The sequence below is a fragment of the Megalobrama amblycephala genome, linkage group LG7 (assembly GCF_018812025.1).
Source record: "Megalobrama amblycephala isolate DHTTF-2021 linkage group LG7, ASM1881202v1, whole genome shotgun sequence".
Lineage (NCBI taxonomy): Eukaryota > Metazoa > Chordata > Actinopteri > Cypriniformes > Xenocyprididae > Megalobrama > Megalobrama amblycephala.
The window spans coordinates 2,268,501-2,283,115 of NC_063050.1; the positions used below are offsets into that span (position 1 = coordinate 2,268,501).

At 40.3% G+C, this 14,615-nt stretch overlaps 1 protein-coding gene across 1 annotated transcript in view; it reads left to right on the forward strand.

Annotated features, from left to right (window-relative positions):
- The window catches only part of LOC125271026 (caspase b-like), a 42,106-nt gene extending 28,727 nt beyond the window's left edge, over positions 1–13,379 (forward strand). The window contains exons 6-10 of the mRNA XM_048194959.1: positions 10,059–10,232; positions 12,153–12,405; positions 12,534–12,617; positions 12,821–12,930; positions 13,096–13,379. Of these exons, the coding sequence (XP_048050916.1) occupies positions 10,059–10,232; positions 12,153–12,405; positions 12,534–12,617; positions 12,821–12,930; positions 13,096–13,206 (732 nt within the window). The 3' untranslated portion in view covers positions 13,207–13,379. The remainder of the gene's footprint in view (positions 1–10,058; positions 10,233–12,152; positions 12,406–12,533; positions 12,618–12,820; positions 12,931–13,095) is intronic.
- Positions 13,380–14,615: the final 1,236 nt, after the last annotated feature.

Here is a 14,615-nt window from a genome sequence, read left to right on the forward strand (position 1 = left end):
CACCTGTTGAGAAGAAAGGTGGGCGGAAGATGCGGAGGCGAGCCATTGGCAAATCTGCCATTTGAGGTACTTTAGGCTGTGCTCTCCATTTTTGACATTCTGGGCAGTGAAGTTGGTACTTTTTAATGACTTGTCGACCTCTCAAGATCCAATACTGTCTTCTGATTTCAGCAAATAATCTTTCAGAGCCAGCATGTAGCAGCCGTTCATCATAGTCTTTAATAAGAAGCATGGTAGCAGGATGACGAGGATCAAGGACAATGGGATGGATATCAAGGTCACTGACCTGCTGTAACTGCCGTAGCCTCCCCCCTACTCTGATGAGATCTGTTGTTTGGTCCAGCTCTGGTGCTAGATTTCTGAGTTTGCTGCTGATATGAACTGGCTGGCCTGCTCTTAGAGATACAAGCTCTTCTGAAAAACTTTGTGCTTGGCAGGCTCGCAGGAGAATAGCTTCTGCTTCACGGTAACTGTTAATCAACTGAGTTTGGCTTGGCTCTGCCGCCCCGTGGCATTGCTGACGTACAGCCTCGACAAGGTCCTTCCATGAATCAAACTGGTTTGCATCTGGAATATTCTGCAGTACTGATGCAAAACTGCAGAATGTCAGACCTTTCAGTTCGTTGGACTTAGATGACTGAGTGATGTGTGGTTTCTTAGGCCATTTATCTTGAGCTTGCAGAAGGAAAGATGGCCCGTTACTCCATCTGCTGGGTACAGTAAGCTCTAGAAGTGTTTTGCCTCGTGTCAAGTCGTCAGCTGGGTTATTAAGTGAGTCGACATAACGCCATGATCGCTGATCTGTCAGTTCCTGTATTTCTGATATTCGAGTGCCGACAAATACCTTGAACCGGCATGACTCTGATTGTAGCCATTCTAGGACGGTTGTAGAGTCCGTCCCTAGTGTGGTCTGTTGCAAGTAGGATGACAATTCTGTCTGGATTAATTTTGCCAGCTGTGCTCCGGCCAGCGCCGCACATAATTCTAATCGTGGCATAGTCTGTTGACATTTAGGGGCCACTTTAGACCTGGCCATAATGAATGAGACATTGGTGAGGCCCTCATGAGTTGTAGAAAGGTATGCTACCGCTCCATACGCCCTTTCTGATGCATCACAGAAAACATGGAGGTGATGCTCAAGTCCAGGATTATCCATTGCTACGGGAACATAGCAACGCGGGATTGAAACTGTGCTGAGGTGTGGTAATTCACTCTCCCAGATGTTCCAAGACTCACGCAGATCTGCAGGGAGGTCTGGATCATCCCAGTCTCTTTTCTTTGACCACAGCTGCTGTATGAGAATCTTGGCTCTGGTGGTATAAGGCGTAATGAAACCCAAAGGGTCATACTGACTCGCTAGTATCTTGTAAACTGTTCGCATTGTCAGTACTGAATGCTCTATAGGTCTATATCTGTAACCCAGTGTGTCTGTTTCACAATTCCAGCAGAGTCCTAATGTGGGTTCTTGAAGGTCACACCGATGGTGTTCCAGCCACAGTTCCATGTCCTGGGATCTAGCATCAGATGGTAAGTGAGCCACCACTGATGATCGGTTGCTCGTCCACTGCCTAATTTCAAATCCACCATCCGCCATTATTGCCCGCAAGTCATCCAGTCTAGTCTTGGCTGCTGCAGCAGTAGGTAGACTCTCCAGGCAATTATCAACATAGAAACTGGATTCGACAGACTGGATGAGGTCAGGAGTGCTGTGTGGGTGTTCTTTGATGTGTTTTTGTAGTGCATAAATAGCACAGCAGGGACTACTGGTCGTCCCAAAAGGCAGCACCTGCCATTCATATACTTGCGGTGGAATCTCCCGTTGCAAATCCCGCCAAAGGAATCACAGTAAGGGTCTGTCCTCGGGTAACAGGCGAACCTGGTGAAACATACCCTTTATGTCTCCACTGATTGCAACACTGTGCTGTCGAAATCGCAGTAGGACCCCAAGGAGGGATGGTCCCAGGTTTGGTCCTGGCAGCAGCTGCTCATTAAGGGACGTACCCTTGTATACAAATGAACAATTGAACACCAGACGTGCCTTTCCATTATGGTAGACAAGGTGATGTGGCAGATACCAAGACTCCTCGGATTCATTAACTTCTTTAGCCGTAATCTCTTTTACATAACCTGCTTGAATCAGTCTATTCATCTCACCTCGATAGGCAGCTGCCTTCTCTGGTTGATCTTTGAGTCTCCTTTCGGTACTGCGGAGATTAGCAAGCACAGATTCTTGCGGAGCATTTAGCTTGGGGGAATCATCAGTTCTTAATAAGGGAGTGGCATAGCGTTGAATTCCGTCGATTGACACCCTACAGGTCTTGCTGTCCAGGATTTTAATAGACTCTTGGTCCTGTTTAGAACGAGTCATCAGCTTTTCACTGCGGTAAGGTAGAGAATCTAGCTGCCACAGTCGTTTGACATCTCTATAGAGGGTGTCATATGTTGCTGATGCTGTGATAAAATAACTCTGAGTAGAAGTTGCTCGATTTTGAAGACCTTCAGGGCCTTGAAGAGCCCAGCCTAGTTTTGTGCGGACAGCAACTGGTCCAACCTGAGTGGCTACATGAACGGTTTTGACCGCAGTGATCAGAGGGCTATTATCTGAGCCAATCATGAACAAGGGCTGAACATTCTTGAATGACTGCAATGGAATATCTCTCAAGTGGGCGTATCGACGTCGAAGAGCTTTGATTGGGTAGCTCTGTTCCACTAGATCTAATCCATCTGCAGTGAAGGCATTCTGGATTCTGTACCTGACTCCTGGATTGGTTCTGGAGGACACATCAAAGGTAACAACTGAGCCAGCTAGGAATGTGACATCAGGACGGATAGTGCATAGGGCTAGGGTTTCTTCTTTTCCTTCCAGGTGAAGCTGTTGAGCAGCAGCAGGTAAAAGCATGGTACGTTCTGCACCGTCATCTAATATTGCAAAGGTCTCAATTGTTCTGTCCTTATTATGTAAAAGCACAGGTACAACCTTCAGTAGTACTCTACTGTTTAACGCGCTGGTGGGCTTAACCTTGGCTCTCTGTTCAGCGATTCCATGGACTCCAGGACTTGGAGATGTATCTCACCACAGATTCCACATGGTTTCTTTAGGTTACAGTCCTCTGGACGGTGTGAACGGCCGCATTTCCAGCATCGTTTCCCTTCTGATATCCATTGTATGAGGTTTTCTGTAGATTGCTCCTTTATTTCAGAGCACTGGGTTATGTAATGCTCTTTGCTATGACAGAATAGACAATGGACTTTGGATTTCTTCCATTGAGGGGGCTGAGGTACCGGCTTAGGTGCCTTGACAATTTGAGGCTCTGTTCCATGGTAGACTGAAGCACCCTGGCCTTTTGATCGAGTTGAAGCCCTTCCCTGAAGTGAGTAGGAGGATTTCTCTCTCTGATAACGTTCAACTAGTCTACTGGATAGACGCTGTTGTTGAGCTTTACCCTGCAGCCAACCAGAGAAGTCCTGAAGATTATATGGATTGAGACTGGCGACATTCAGCTTGCCTTGCATTTGTAGGAACTCAATGAAGTTGTCTCTGAGATACTTGGGAAGTTTGCTGAGGAGCCTGTCTACATGGGAACAACAGCTGAGTTCAATGCCTCTTGGGCCCTCCAGGGACAGCAACATACTCACAAGAAGATGAACCCTTAGGGCAAATGACTGCAAACTACTAGCGTCACCGACTTTCACATCTGGAGCGTTGAGTATGGCTGCTATTTCGCTCTGTGCTAATTGATGTGGCTGTCCGTAATGCAACTGTAGAGCCTGCATTGCTGCTGTATATGGCCGAGCTTTATGTCGACAAGACTGTCCAATCATTTGAGCCTCTGGAAGCTTAAGATGTTCAAGTAGCACGTGATATTTGTATTTCTCTGACAGCTCAGGATGAGAGTCTAGTAGATTATCCAAAGCTAGTTTCAGATTAGCGAAATCCTTTTCACTGTCTACAGCAAAGTCTGGTATGGAAGGTTTTGGCGCTCTATATAAATTAATAGGAGGTGGAGGAGCTGCCTGATAATTGCCATACTGTGGCCAAGTTACTTGTTGTGCTGGGTAGTGATCACTGTGTGCACCAAGATAATTGGGCTGACAGTCAGTATAAACCAAAGGTACAGGGTGTTGCATCGAATGTAATCCAGTTGGAGGATTCGTAGCCCATTGCTGCTTGGACCAAAAGGGGGCGCCCTCAACTCCTAAGCACCTTCTAAGTTCAGGAGGTGACTTTCCTTCATATTGACTTTGTGGGACTAACTGTCCTTGTAGAGCGGTATCAGGAGCTGTAGGGAATTGTGGAGACACAAAGCATGATGATGGAATCGAGTGGACTGAACTCATTTCATTCAGTGGAAGTGTTTGCTGGGCAGACTGAGTTCTTATGGCACCATGGACCACGTTCTGCATAACTGGGACATGTGAGATCGGAGGTAATTCGGCTGTTCTTTGTTTGGGAGTCATTATATCAGGCTGAGATTCTGGAAAATTAACTGGTGTCTTTGTGAATTTTGGAGCAGTCGAGGAAATGTTATGAACAGACTCAGGGGAAAGTACTCCCTTCTGTAATGCTATATCAGCTTCTTGGAGTGAGAGGTTGTCTGCTTCCTCCTCCAATAAGAAAGCATTAATTCGTTTTAACATATCCTGTCGACGCTGCTGCCTTTTCTCATAAAGAGACAGTCTGCTTGTAAGCTGTGCAATCTCAGCTGACTCCTCCCTCTCAGTTGCAGAAATGTTCTCCATCAATTCTCTCAGGGATATTTTATCCTTTGATTGGACCTGTTCTGCTTTGCGTACTGGTGTAGACATACTCGGCAAGGATACTGATTTTTCCCCAGCTCTGTTCACTGCAGAAGGCTTTGGCTGTGTTTCTAGTGAGCATGGTGCTGACCTTGGAAAATTATAGTCCACAACGTAGTCCTCCAGGTGCTTAGGGAGCTTACTTTGTCTCACTGGTCTCCCAGCTGAATGATCTGGACTGGACGGGTTATCATCAGGCAATGACATATCTGTAGTAGTCAGCATCCGGCTCGAAGGACCATGTTATGTATTAGGATTTATTGCTGGATCAATGTGCACTGACCGCTACAGTATTCTTGTCAGAGAATACAGAGTCATGTCTCAATGATAGCCTTTTAATGATTGCTCTGGCATCAACATAGATGGACATATGCAAGGTTTTCTAGAACAATAAAATAAAAATAATAATTAGCAGATGAATCAATTGTCACATTATAGATATAAATAATAAACAACATAAAATATCTTCTTCTTATACAAGTCACAGCGATCGATTGCTATATTTAACTTCAAAGGATTGACGGCATACAATACAGTGCGTCATTCACGAGCGGTAAATAGGTCGCATTAATATAATTAAATAAACTTAGATACAGCATCTGCAACAAATCTACTTGCAATATAACATTTATATTCAAATAACACTGGACTTACTTGTCCGTTACTCATACAATGTCCTTATAATGCGAGCAATCCAGAAAACTTTCCAGTCAGAACGGCTGATGCAACTCTATAGCGCTACGCTTATTCTCAGTCTATTAAATCAGCGTAGGCTGCGCAACTGCGCAGATTGTGCACTATTCCATCACGTGCAGCGCTAATTTTGTGCGCATGTTCATCATTATGCCAAACATGGAGAATTCAGAACATATATATATATATTGTTCACTGCAAACATGATGATCTTAAATGTATTAATTTTTAATTTACTATTAATAATTGTGTAAAGTTACATAAAATGGAAATACTCAATAAAGTATGCTAACTACGTTACCTCAGATGGATGAATGGTTGGATTCCAACTGGTAAAATAAAACAAATATAAGACAATACAACATTTACTGTAGGAGCCATACAATTTACTGGTGACTTAATTTAAAAACCTGTTCTATTGTGCTTCTGATTTGGCAGTGAAATTCGCAGATTTTGGGAGCATAAGATGTGAAGGATTCAATGGTCCAGTTAGTATTTTCACCCCATAATGGCGGCCGCGCTACCGGAGCGCCATCTAGTGACTGTTAACCAAAAAGGATCAAAGTGTCGCCTCTTGGGTTCTAAGCTCTTTGTTGACACACACACAACACAGGACATACAGGGAACACAGACAAGGATCATGACACTTATTAAGTGCAAACAATAAGTGCAACTGTAATCAAACAACTGGAAGTTACGCTGTAAATATGTTATAATATATACACTCCTAAACACAGGTAAATTTACATGAGGAAGCCTTGGTAAATTAATGTAACATTGCAAAATATGAGCAAAGTTACCTTGCTGAAGTCAAATCCTAGAGAAAGTGTGGAATCTCCTCCATTTCTGCTGCTGAAAATGTCCTGCTCAAAATTTCTTCATTGTGATTCACAGTAAATATATATTTACTGTCAAATTTACCCGCCATTGAAACTTAACCATGATGCTTTGCAGATTTACAGAAGCATGCTGTATTAGGGTTCTACAGTAAGGATTTGTTCATTTTACAGTAATAATGCTGTGAAAACTACAGTATCTCGTACCATTGGAGAAAGCATAATGGCTAACTTAATCACGTGCAGCACCTCTCAGCCTATCGTGTAATGGCAGTGACGTCATATTCCCTAGTCTGCCTTCTCTTAAAAAATACATTTTTTTCAAGATAAAATCTACATATAGTTCCCAACGAAAGTATTGTTTAGTGTAAAACATGCTGAAGATTAGCAAACAGGCTGTCAATTAATTAAATGATTAGCTATTTCCCCACAGAAGCTGTTTAATCAGCGCAGTGAAGCCTCTCATCCATTGACATCCATTCAAAAAACAGACTTTGGTCTCCTTCCCTGTGTACCGCCAGGGGCGGGGCGTTAGCATTAGCCATTACGTTTTTTTGGCTAAAGGTTGCAGGCTTGCCTTCCAGTTGCTTTGGTTGGTCGGAAGCGGGTGTGCCTCATACATCCTGAAAAGTGAAGCTGCGGGCTCTTTGATCGCCCCCTGGTGGCTGGATGCAGTACAGGTCATAAACTTCGCCCTCTCCATTCAAACGAACAGGAATGAGTCAAAACATAAAAATAAATTACGCTTCAAATAAAATTTTCCTAAAGATGGTTTTGATCATTTAAGGTAGTTGTTATTAAGCTGATTTATATTCAAATTGTTTGTTTTTGTGCTAAGTTTGATTTTAGCTAGCAATTTGATGCTATAGAAAAGGGCGTGTCGGTTTGATTGACAGTTGTGATTGACAGCTTCTCTGAGGACTGTCGGAGCTTCGAGGGGAGATTGAAGATATATAACTATTAATTTTCGATTTCTGTGTTATTTTACACCGACAAAATGAGCTGTTCATCAGTAAACTGTACTAAATGACCTGCAGGATCTGACGGATATCTGAGCTTTTTTCGGTAACGTTAATCATGGGCTTTATAAGCTAATTAATAAATGTTATTAGTTAAGATAACACGCCTAACGTTAACCATGTTGGGAAAAAAGCAGGTGATCTGGCAGTTACTAATTATTTTTATGTATATAAAATAATAATTAGCAGGACAAAACTAATGAGAGTCTACTCTAATTACAACAATCGATCTCCTGTAACGTTAGTTTAACTTTATTTAAAATGGCAGGACCGTTTCTGACAGTTTAGAGTTGTTTCTAGTGGCACATTATATTGAGTTTATCTACTGAATTTGCTGTTTCAAAAATATTATTGCTCTAGAAACAGAATAGCCTATTATTTTATAGGTAGAATTTTAAATTGTGTATAATTCATATTGCCTATTTAAAATACATCAATGATGACGCCGTCGTCTGGGCGGAAGATTGATACCGCGACTCCTCCTCCTTCCTTCTGCACATGCCCAGGCAAAGCCACTGGAAGGCAAGCCTGCAACCTTTAGCCAAAAAAGCGTAACGGCTGATGCTAACGCTCCGCCTCTGGCGGTACACAGGGAATGAGACCAGAGGCTGTTTTTTGAATGGATGTCAGTGGATGAGAGGCTTCACTGTGCTGATTAAACATGTCTTTACTTTCGTTGGGAACTATATGTAGATTTTAGCTTGATAAAAATGTATTTTTTAAGAGAAGGCAGACTAGGGAATGTTGCGACTGATGTCACTGCCATTATACGATAGGCTGAGAGGTGCCACACGTGATTAAGTTAGCCGTTACGCTTTCTCCAATGGTAAGAGATACAGACCCTCTCATCTCCCCATTATATACAATCTCTGGCCCAGGCTCCAAACTGACGTTTTTGCGTAACATGTCAACATCCATCATCATACGTTTTACATTCAGTTCATTACAATGGAAGGAAGCGGTGTCGCGGCGTCCATCTTTTTTTACAGTCTATGGTCGGAAGCATTAGTCTACAGTTTAAACATTTAAAATATTTGGTATTTTTCTTACAAACACTTATCGTTTCACTTGTCAATGTCAGAAGACATTGATTCATCCATTGGGGTCGTATGGATTATTGCTGTATATGTGCTGTTTGATGCTTCGACTTTTAGGAACACATGAGCTTGCATAAAGCATTCCCAGATTATTTATTTTTTTATTGTACTCTATTATTACAAAAAGGTGTGCAGTGTATGTTCTCACTAAATTGCTCCCAAACATAAGATTGTTGTCTATCATAATAGTATTGTAATGAATCGGGACTCAAGGTAAGATCCATTTGCAAGCTTTTATTGAAGTTAGAGTGGTCGTACAGGCAGGGTCGAACAGGAGCAAACAGGAACAGCAGGGGACAGACCGAATCGTGGTCAGGGTGCAGGCAGTAGATCGAGGCAGGCAGATAGCATTCACAGAACAGCACACAAGGCAAGGGTCAGGACAGGCAGCAATGGGTCAATAACAGATAACAGGCAGGAACGATAACAACGGGCAGACAGGAATAAAACGTTCGGAATTGTACACAATGTGAAACAAGACTTCGCGGTGAGGTGGTGTGTGTGAAAGTCCTTTATAGTCCTGGTGATGAGCTGCAGCTGGGTGTGGTGATCAGTGTAGTGTGCTAGGCTGTATGTGGCAACAGGTGATTGGTGTGGAGTGAACATGTGACTGACAGGGAGGATTGTGGGAAGTGTAGTCCGGGAACTGACAGGAGCAGACGGTGATCGTGACAAGTATAAGTGCCCCTTAGTTCTACAATACTTATTTTCCTGGTTATTACCCCTTTATTCCCAAGACTTTACATATTTTTCCCCTATATTTTCACATACTTACATTATAGGTATACATTTAGGTATAGAATTACCGAAAGTTATGCCATAACTTACGCTAGTTCTTTTCCTGGCTGTAATCTAAAGCGTTACCATTGAACTAACATTAATGACACAGACAATAGCAAGAATATCAGGCTGCTGTCCCTTTAAGAAGGAAAGCATGGACCAAATAACTGACACACATCCGGTTTCTTTCTCAACTGTTCACTTATGACATAACCAAGAGAATACTTGCCGAGACAGGTATTTTGACATCATTTTGTGTGTATGTGTCCGTTAAAGTGCAAGTAAAATCGTTTGAATGTGTTAATTGGCAAGACAAAACACATACAAAACTTTCACTCTATGATGGTTAAATTTAACAGTTAATCCGCGAATCACACGCGTGCCGAACCATTGGACCTTATGCGTACGGATCATGGATTAACTGCAATTCGTTGCACACCTAGAACACACTTATCATCATGATTGTTATCTTACCAGAGACAGAGAAAAATCCTACTCCAGTAAGTAAACGTGCCCCTGTTAACCGGTCCTCAAAAATGTTTTTTTTTTTTTTGGTTTTCTGGTGCACATTGTTTATTTTTACCGCACATGCATACCACTTATGTGCACCCCTGTTTATATACCCATTGCTTTATCCTATGTTATTTTAGTCTCAGTATACCAACAAAAAAGACAGGAAAACAACTGATCCAAAACATTCGCTGCTGGGGTTAGGAAACACCCCATCTGTCTCTTGTGCTTTAATTCTGCATAATTCTGTTTTTTTTTTTTTTTTTTTTATATATATATATATATATATATATAATAATTCTGTTATTGTTATTATTATTTTATAGATTTATATGCCAAAGGACAAGTCTCAGAGGAAAGGTTTAGCACTGCTGATCACCAACATAAAATTCAAGCACTTGGAAAAAAGGAACGGAGCAGAGGAAGATGAGAAGAACATGGAGTGGCTGCTGGAAGCTTTGGGTTACAGAGTTGAGAAGCACAGAAATCTCTGTGGATGGGTGCGTATAAAGCTAGTGGAATTCTAGTGTAGTACAGAAATGTGAACAAATACTCTAGTTGTGTTGGCTTGAGAAAGACAACATTATTTCGTATGTGTAATGGAGGCAAGCTAGTAAGAGCTGTGTGTGTAAACCTCACTCCCCTGATCTCAAGAGGAGCTCTTGCGACTGACACTAGCGGTCTTTAGTGTCCTTGTTAGCGTGCTCGGGTCAAATCCCGCTCGAGTTCTGACTGTAACTCCTCCTCGAGCTTTAAAGGTACAACCTATCATGTCAGAGTCTGTTCGGAAAATATAATTCCAGTATATTTATGATAAATATATATAATGGTTAAAATGAACTGAAAAATGTATGAAATAATATTTTGCATTAATATATCACAGTATATACTGAATAAGGAATTTCCACTTTTCATATATTGAAAAATGTGACAATATATTTACACAGTAAAGTGTCATTAGTTGAGTGTACTTAGAAAACATGAGGGAAAAGATTGCCTTAAATTTCACTTCAGTCTAAAAATAAATTTTTCACTCATGATGCGCTCTTGCTTATGAAATTTCTCTGTACTGTACAATACGTGTTGGTAGCCATTAAAGAAAATGTAGTTTCATATTTATGTTTAAATAGTCCTATGTTGTGTTTTAAATGCATTTACTTGATTATGAAAAGTGAACAGCATGAGTAAGATGCATCATAAGATGGGCAATGAGTGGGTCAGACATGATTTTGACCACTTCATTAAGTTTTGTTTTGTAGAAAGCATTTCTTTAAAGTGAATTTCGTTTTGTAAAAATTGTATCTTAATTTTAATCAATGTTTCATCAACCAATTGCCTGGATTTAATAAATAGAAGCAAATATAGCAGACAATATAATCATGGCAGGCGCGGGCGCGATCACTGACGCGTGAACTGGAGCGCGTCTTACAGGCTAAATGAACCGAAACTCAGTGTATAGGCTGCTTGCCTCGCAGACATGAGACATATATCTATTGAAAGCTTGAAATATCTAAAAACGAAAAGAAATAGGCTACTCTGATTATGCAGCCTAATCCGAATGAAATGTGCATTTTCTCTCTAGGCGCGTCCATTATGAGCAGATGATGAGAGTCAGCAATGTCAACTTCATCTTTGCAGCCGACACTGATTAAGAAAACATTACTTTATTAATAAACAATTAAAATGTCTCCTTGCTGTTTTGGTCACATTCATAATCATTACTTTTGCCGGTTCTTTGTGGCAAGCTTTATATGTGCGCTATAGCCTTTATTACGATCATTATTATGGTTTATTCTCTCCAGTATTTAAGAAATTAAATTAATATAAATGTGATTAGTCAACTAATGGCTTAAATGAATAACTACTAGTCGACTAGAAAAAAAACTTATTTCACATATTTTCGATCCAGCATGTCATTCTGGAGGGTATTCTGGTTTGAGCTCACTCTCTGCTGGCATGCTCACAGCCACACACAGAGCATTGTACATTATTATAAATGTAAAATTATATGTGTGTATATCCGCAGCACACACCAGAGAAAAAAAAACTTTGCAGGTCCTATGGCTAATAGAGAGCCTACTCGGATGAAAACCGTTTCAGTGAGCTCAATTATAGTAACGCAGCATTTTTTTTGCCAGTAACGGTAACGGCGTTGTAACGGGAGAAAAAGTAATTCGTTTGATTACTCGTTACTGAAAAAAGTAACGGCGTTAGTAGTTTATTTAAAATGCCATTATTCCCATCATTGGTAGTCAATGAAGAAACATAAAGTACCTGATACATAAACCTTTGAAAATAAAATCGTTTTTAATTGCTGGGGCCAAACTGACCCCACTGGGATTTTGAGGATAATAGGAGGGCTAGTTTAATTATACAATACACTTTATACTATGCATGTGTTTATCTTATTTTATTCACAGCAAATAGATGATGAGGTGAAGGAATTCGCTGAACTTCCTGACCATAAAGACTCGGACAGCACCTTTGTGGTTATAATGTCTCACGGGGAAAGAATCAATAATAAAGATGCCATTGCAGGTGTCAACCATGATCCCGAGAACAACACCAGTGATGTCTTCTATGTTGACGACATCTTCACTCATCTGAACTCAGTGAATTGTCCTGCTCTGATTGACAAACCAAAGGTTATTCTGATCCAAGCCTGCAGAGGAGGTGCGGCATGACTGATAAAACGCAACTCCTCTTACCATATTGATGTTTCTCTTTGTACTCCATGTTTATATTTTTCCTGGATTTACTGTAATATTGTCATCCATATCGTTAACCGTTTCTCTGTCCAGAACACACAGAAGGTGATGAAATACAATCCGATGCCATTGCTCACACAGAGAAAGACTTCATCCCTTTTAAGTCCTGCCTCCCCGGTAAGTGCTCAGAAAACACTGATTGATGAAGTAAGATTGATTTTAAGCTCACACTTGTCTGTTCAAAAATAAAGAAACAGTTTTCTCAGATGTGTGATAAGACAGTCTCCATGTTTTCCAGTGTTTCTTCAATAATGAGCAAAGTTTCAAGGTTTGGGTTGCTTTGTGAAGTACTTCAACCTGCCAATGGTTTTTCTCCTCAGGTACCAGCGCATACAGGCATCGTGACACTGGAAGTTTTTTCATCATGTACATCGTGGAGGTGTTCTGTAAATGGGCTCATGCTGATCACGTTGCAGAGTTGTTCAGGAAGGTAAATGTTAAAAATCCCATTTAAATTGCTTTGCTTTATTCCAGCCCAAAGTTAAAACAATCTCTTGCAGTATTTTTCTCACCCTCAGTGCATTGCTCCGCTAAAACAAAATAAATACAGCAGTTTGCTTCTCGTCACATTTAAACATGATATTTTTTATTATAGGTCGCCTTACGCATGGAGAATGACTCACGATTCACAGGTGTGAAAAAACTAATGCCGTGTATTGACAGGATGTCCTTTCCGAAGCACTTCTACCTGTTCCCTGGACTCTGAGCATGTGCGGATTAAAATCAGCTTAAGAAAGACATCACTGGTTGACAATAAGAATCTGAACATTGGATGAAGTCTGACTCAAAACTTATTTTGAGGAATGATTTTAAGATTTTTATTGTAAATCTACAAAAGGAATAGATAAAGTGTAATAAAAAGCAAAATGAACTACAAAACTGGTGACTGGTAGTTTCTTGCCTTGAATCAAGTTAAAGATGGTCATTTTATGCAAAAATGCATTTCAAATATATACAGGCAGAATATTGCATGCAATTATTATTTATATAAATTCATTTTATTCTCATTTAATCGCATTTTCTCATATACTTGCTCTTTGCTATTGTCATATTACTATATTAACCATTTAACTGCTAAGGAGTCTTCTCCATCCAAAATAGTGTCAATGTGCACTTCTTCCATCAGATAACATGTTATAAGAATGTTTGCAGATATTCTTTATGTAACTTTGATAAAATTAATCAATAAAGCTTTTCTTTTTCAAATATCTCTGGTAATCGCTGCATAAAGAGAAAGAGGAAAAATCTCTAACAAAACTCTCCTGTTGCTCAAAAGCCTTAGTAATTACTTTCTCACTGAACAAATAAATTCAAACAGTAACACAAAAAGTACCAACTGAGAATTAAAGTTTTAGCTACTATAAGTTCTTTATAAGATAATATTGTTAAACACATAGTGAGCAAAAAGTGACTTTACATCAAAACACACCTGTTGTGTTACAGAATATCATCTAAACTGATATAATTACACTATGAAATGCTTGATTCTGATTGGTCAGTCACAACATTCTGAGGTCAGTTATTCCTCAGCATTTGACCTGCCAAACCTAAGCATTTAATTTATATTAAAAACTAAATAATGCAATGAAGTATCACACACTTTCTCATCTTTTGTTCATAAAGCTTGTTGTAAGGGCTGTATTTTGTGCCACCTGTGATCATGTTCCTTACACACTGAACATGAAGCAAGAAAAACACTTACTAAATTCAGGAAAGGCTCTCTTGTCTTGTCAAGTCAAAATCTGATTGGAAGAAAATGGGGTTAAAGACTAGTTTCAGTCTCAGACATCACACTCATGGACCACTGGCTGAACGTCTGATGCATATGACACACCAACTGATCAACTGAGTAAATTGCTCATCAGGATCAATGAAATGCTGGATTTTCAGCACCATTGCTGCAGTGAACTTGCATGTTGTTCTTGAATGAATTGCATACCGGTTTGTTATTGTGGGAACATCAACTTTTCTTTTTCACACTCGTAAACATGACTATGAACAAAAGGAACTGTGATTGGTTGCTCTTCATGTCAGTCAGACCTTGGCCAATGAAAGCTGCTGTGAAGATGTATTTTTTTACAGTCTGAAGCTCTGACTACACAAGACTAGTTGAAG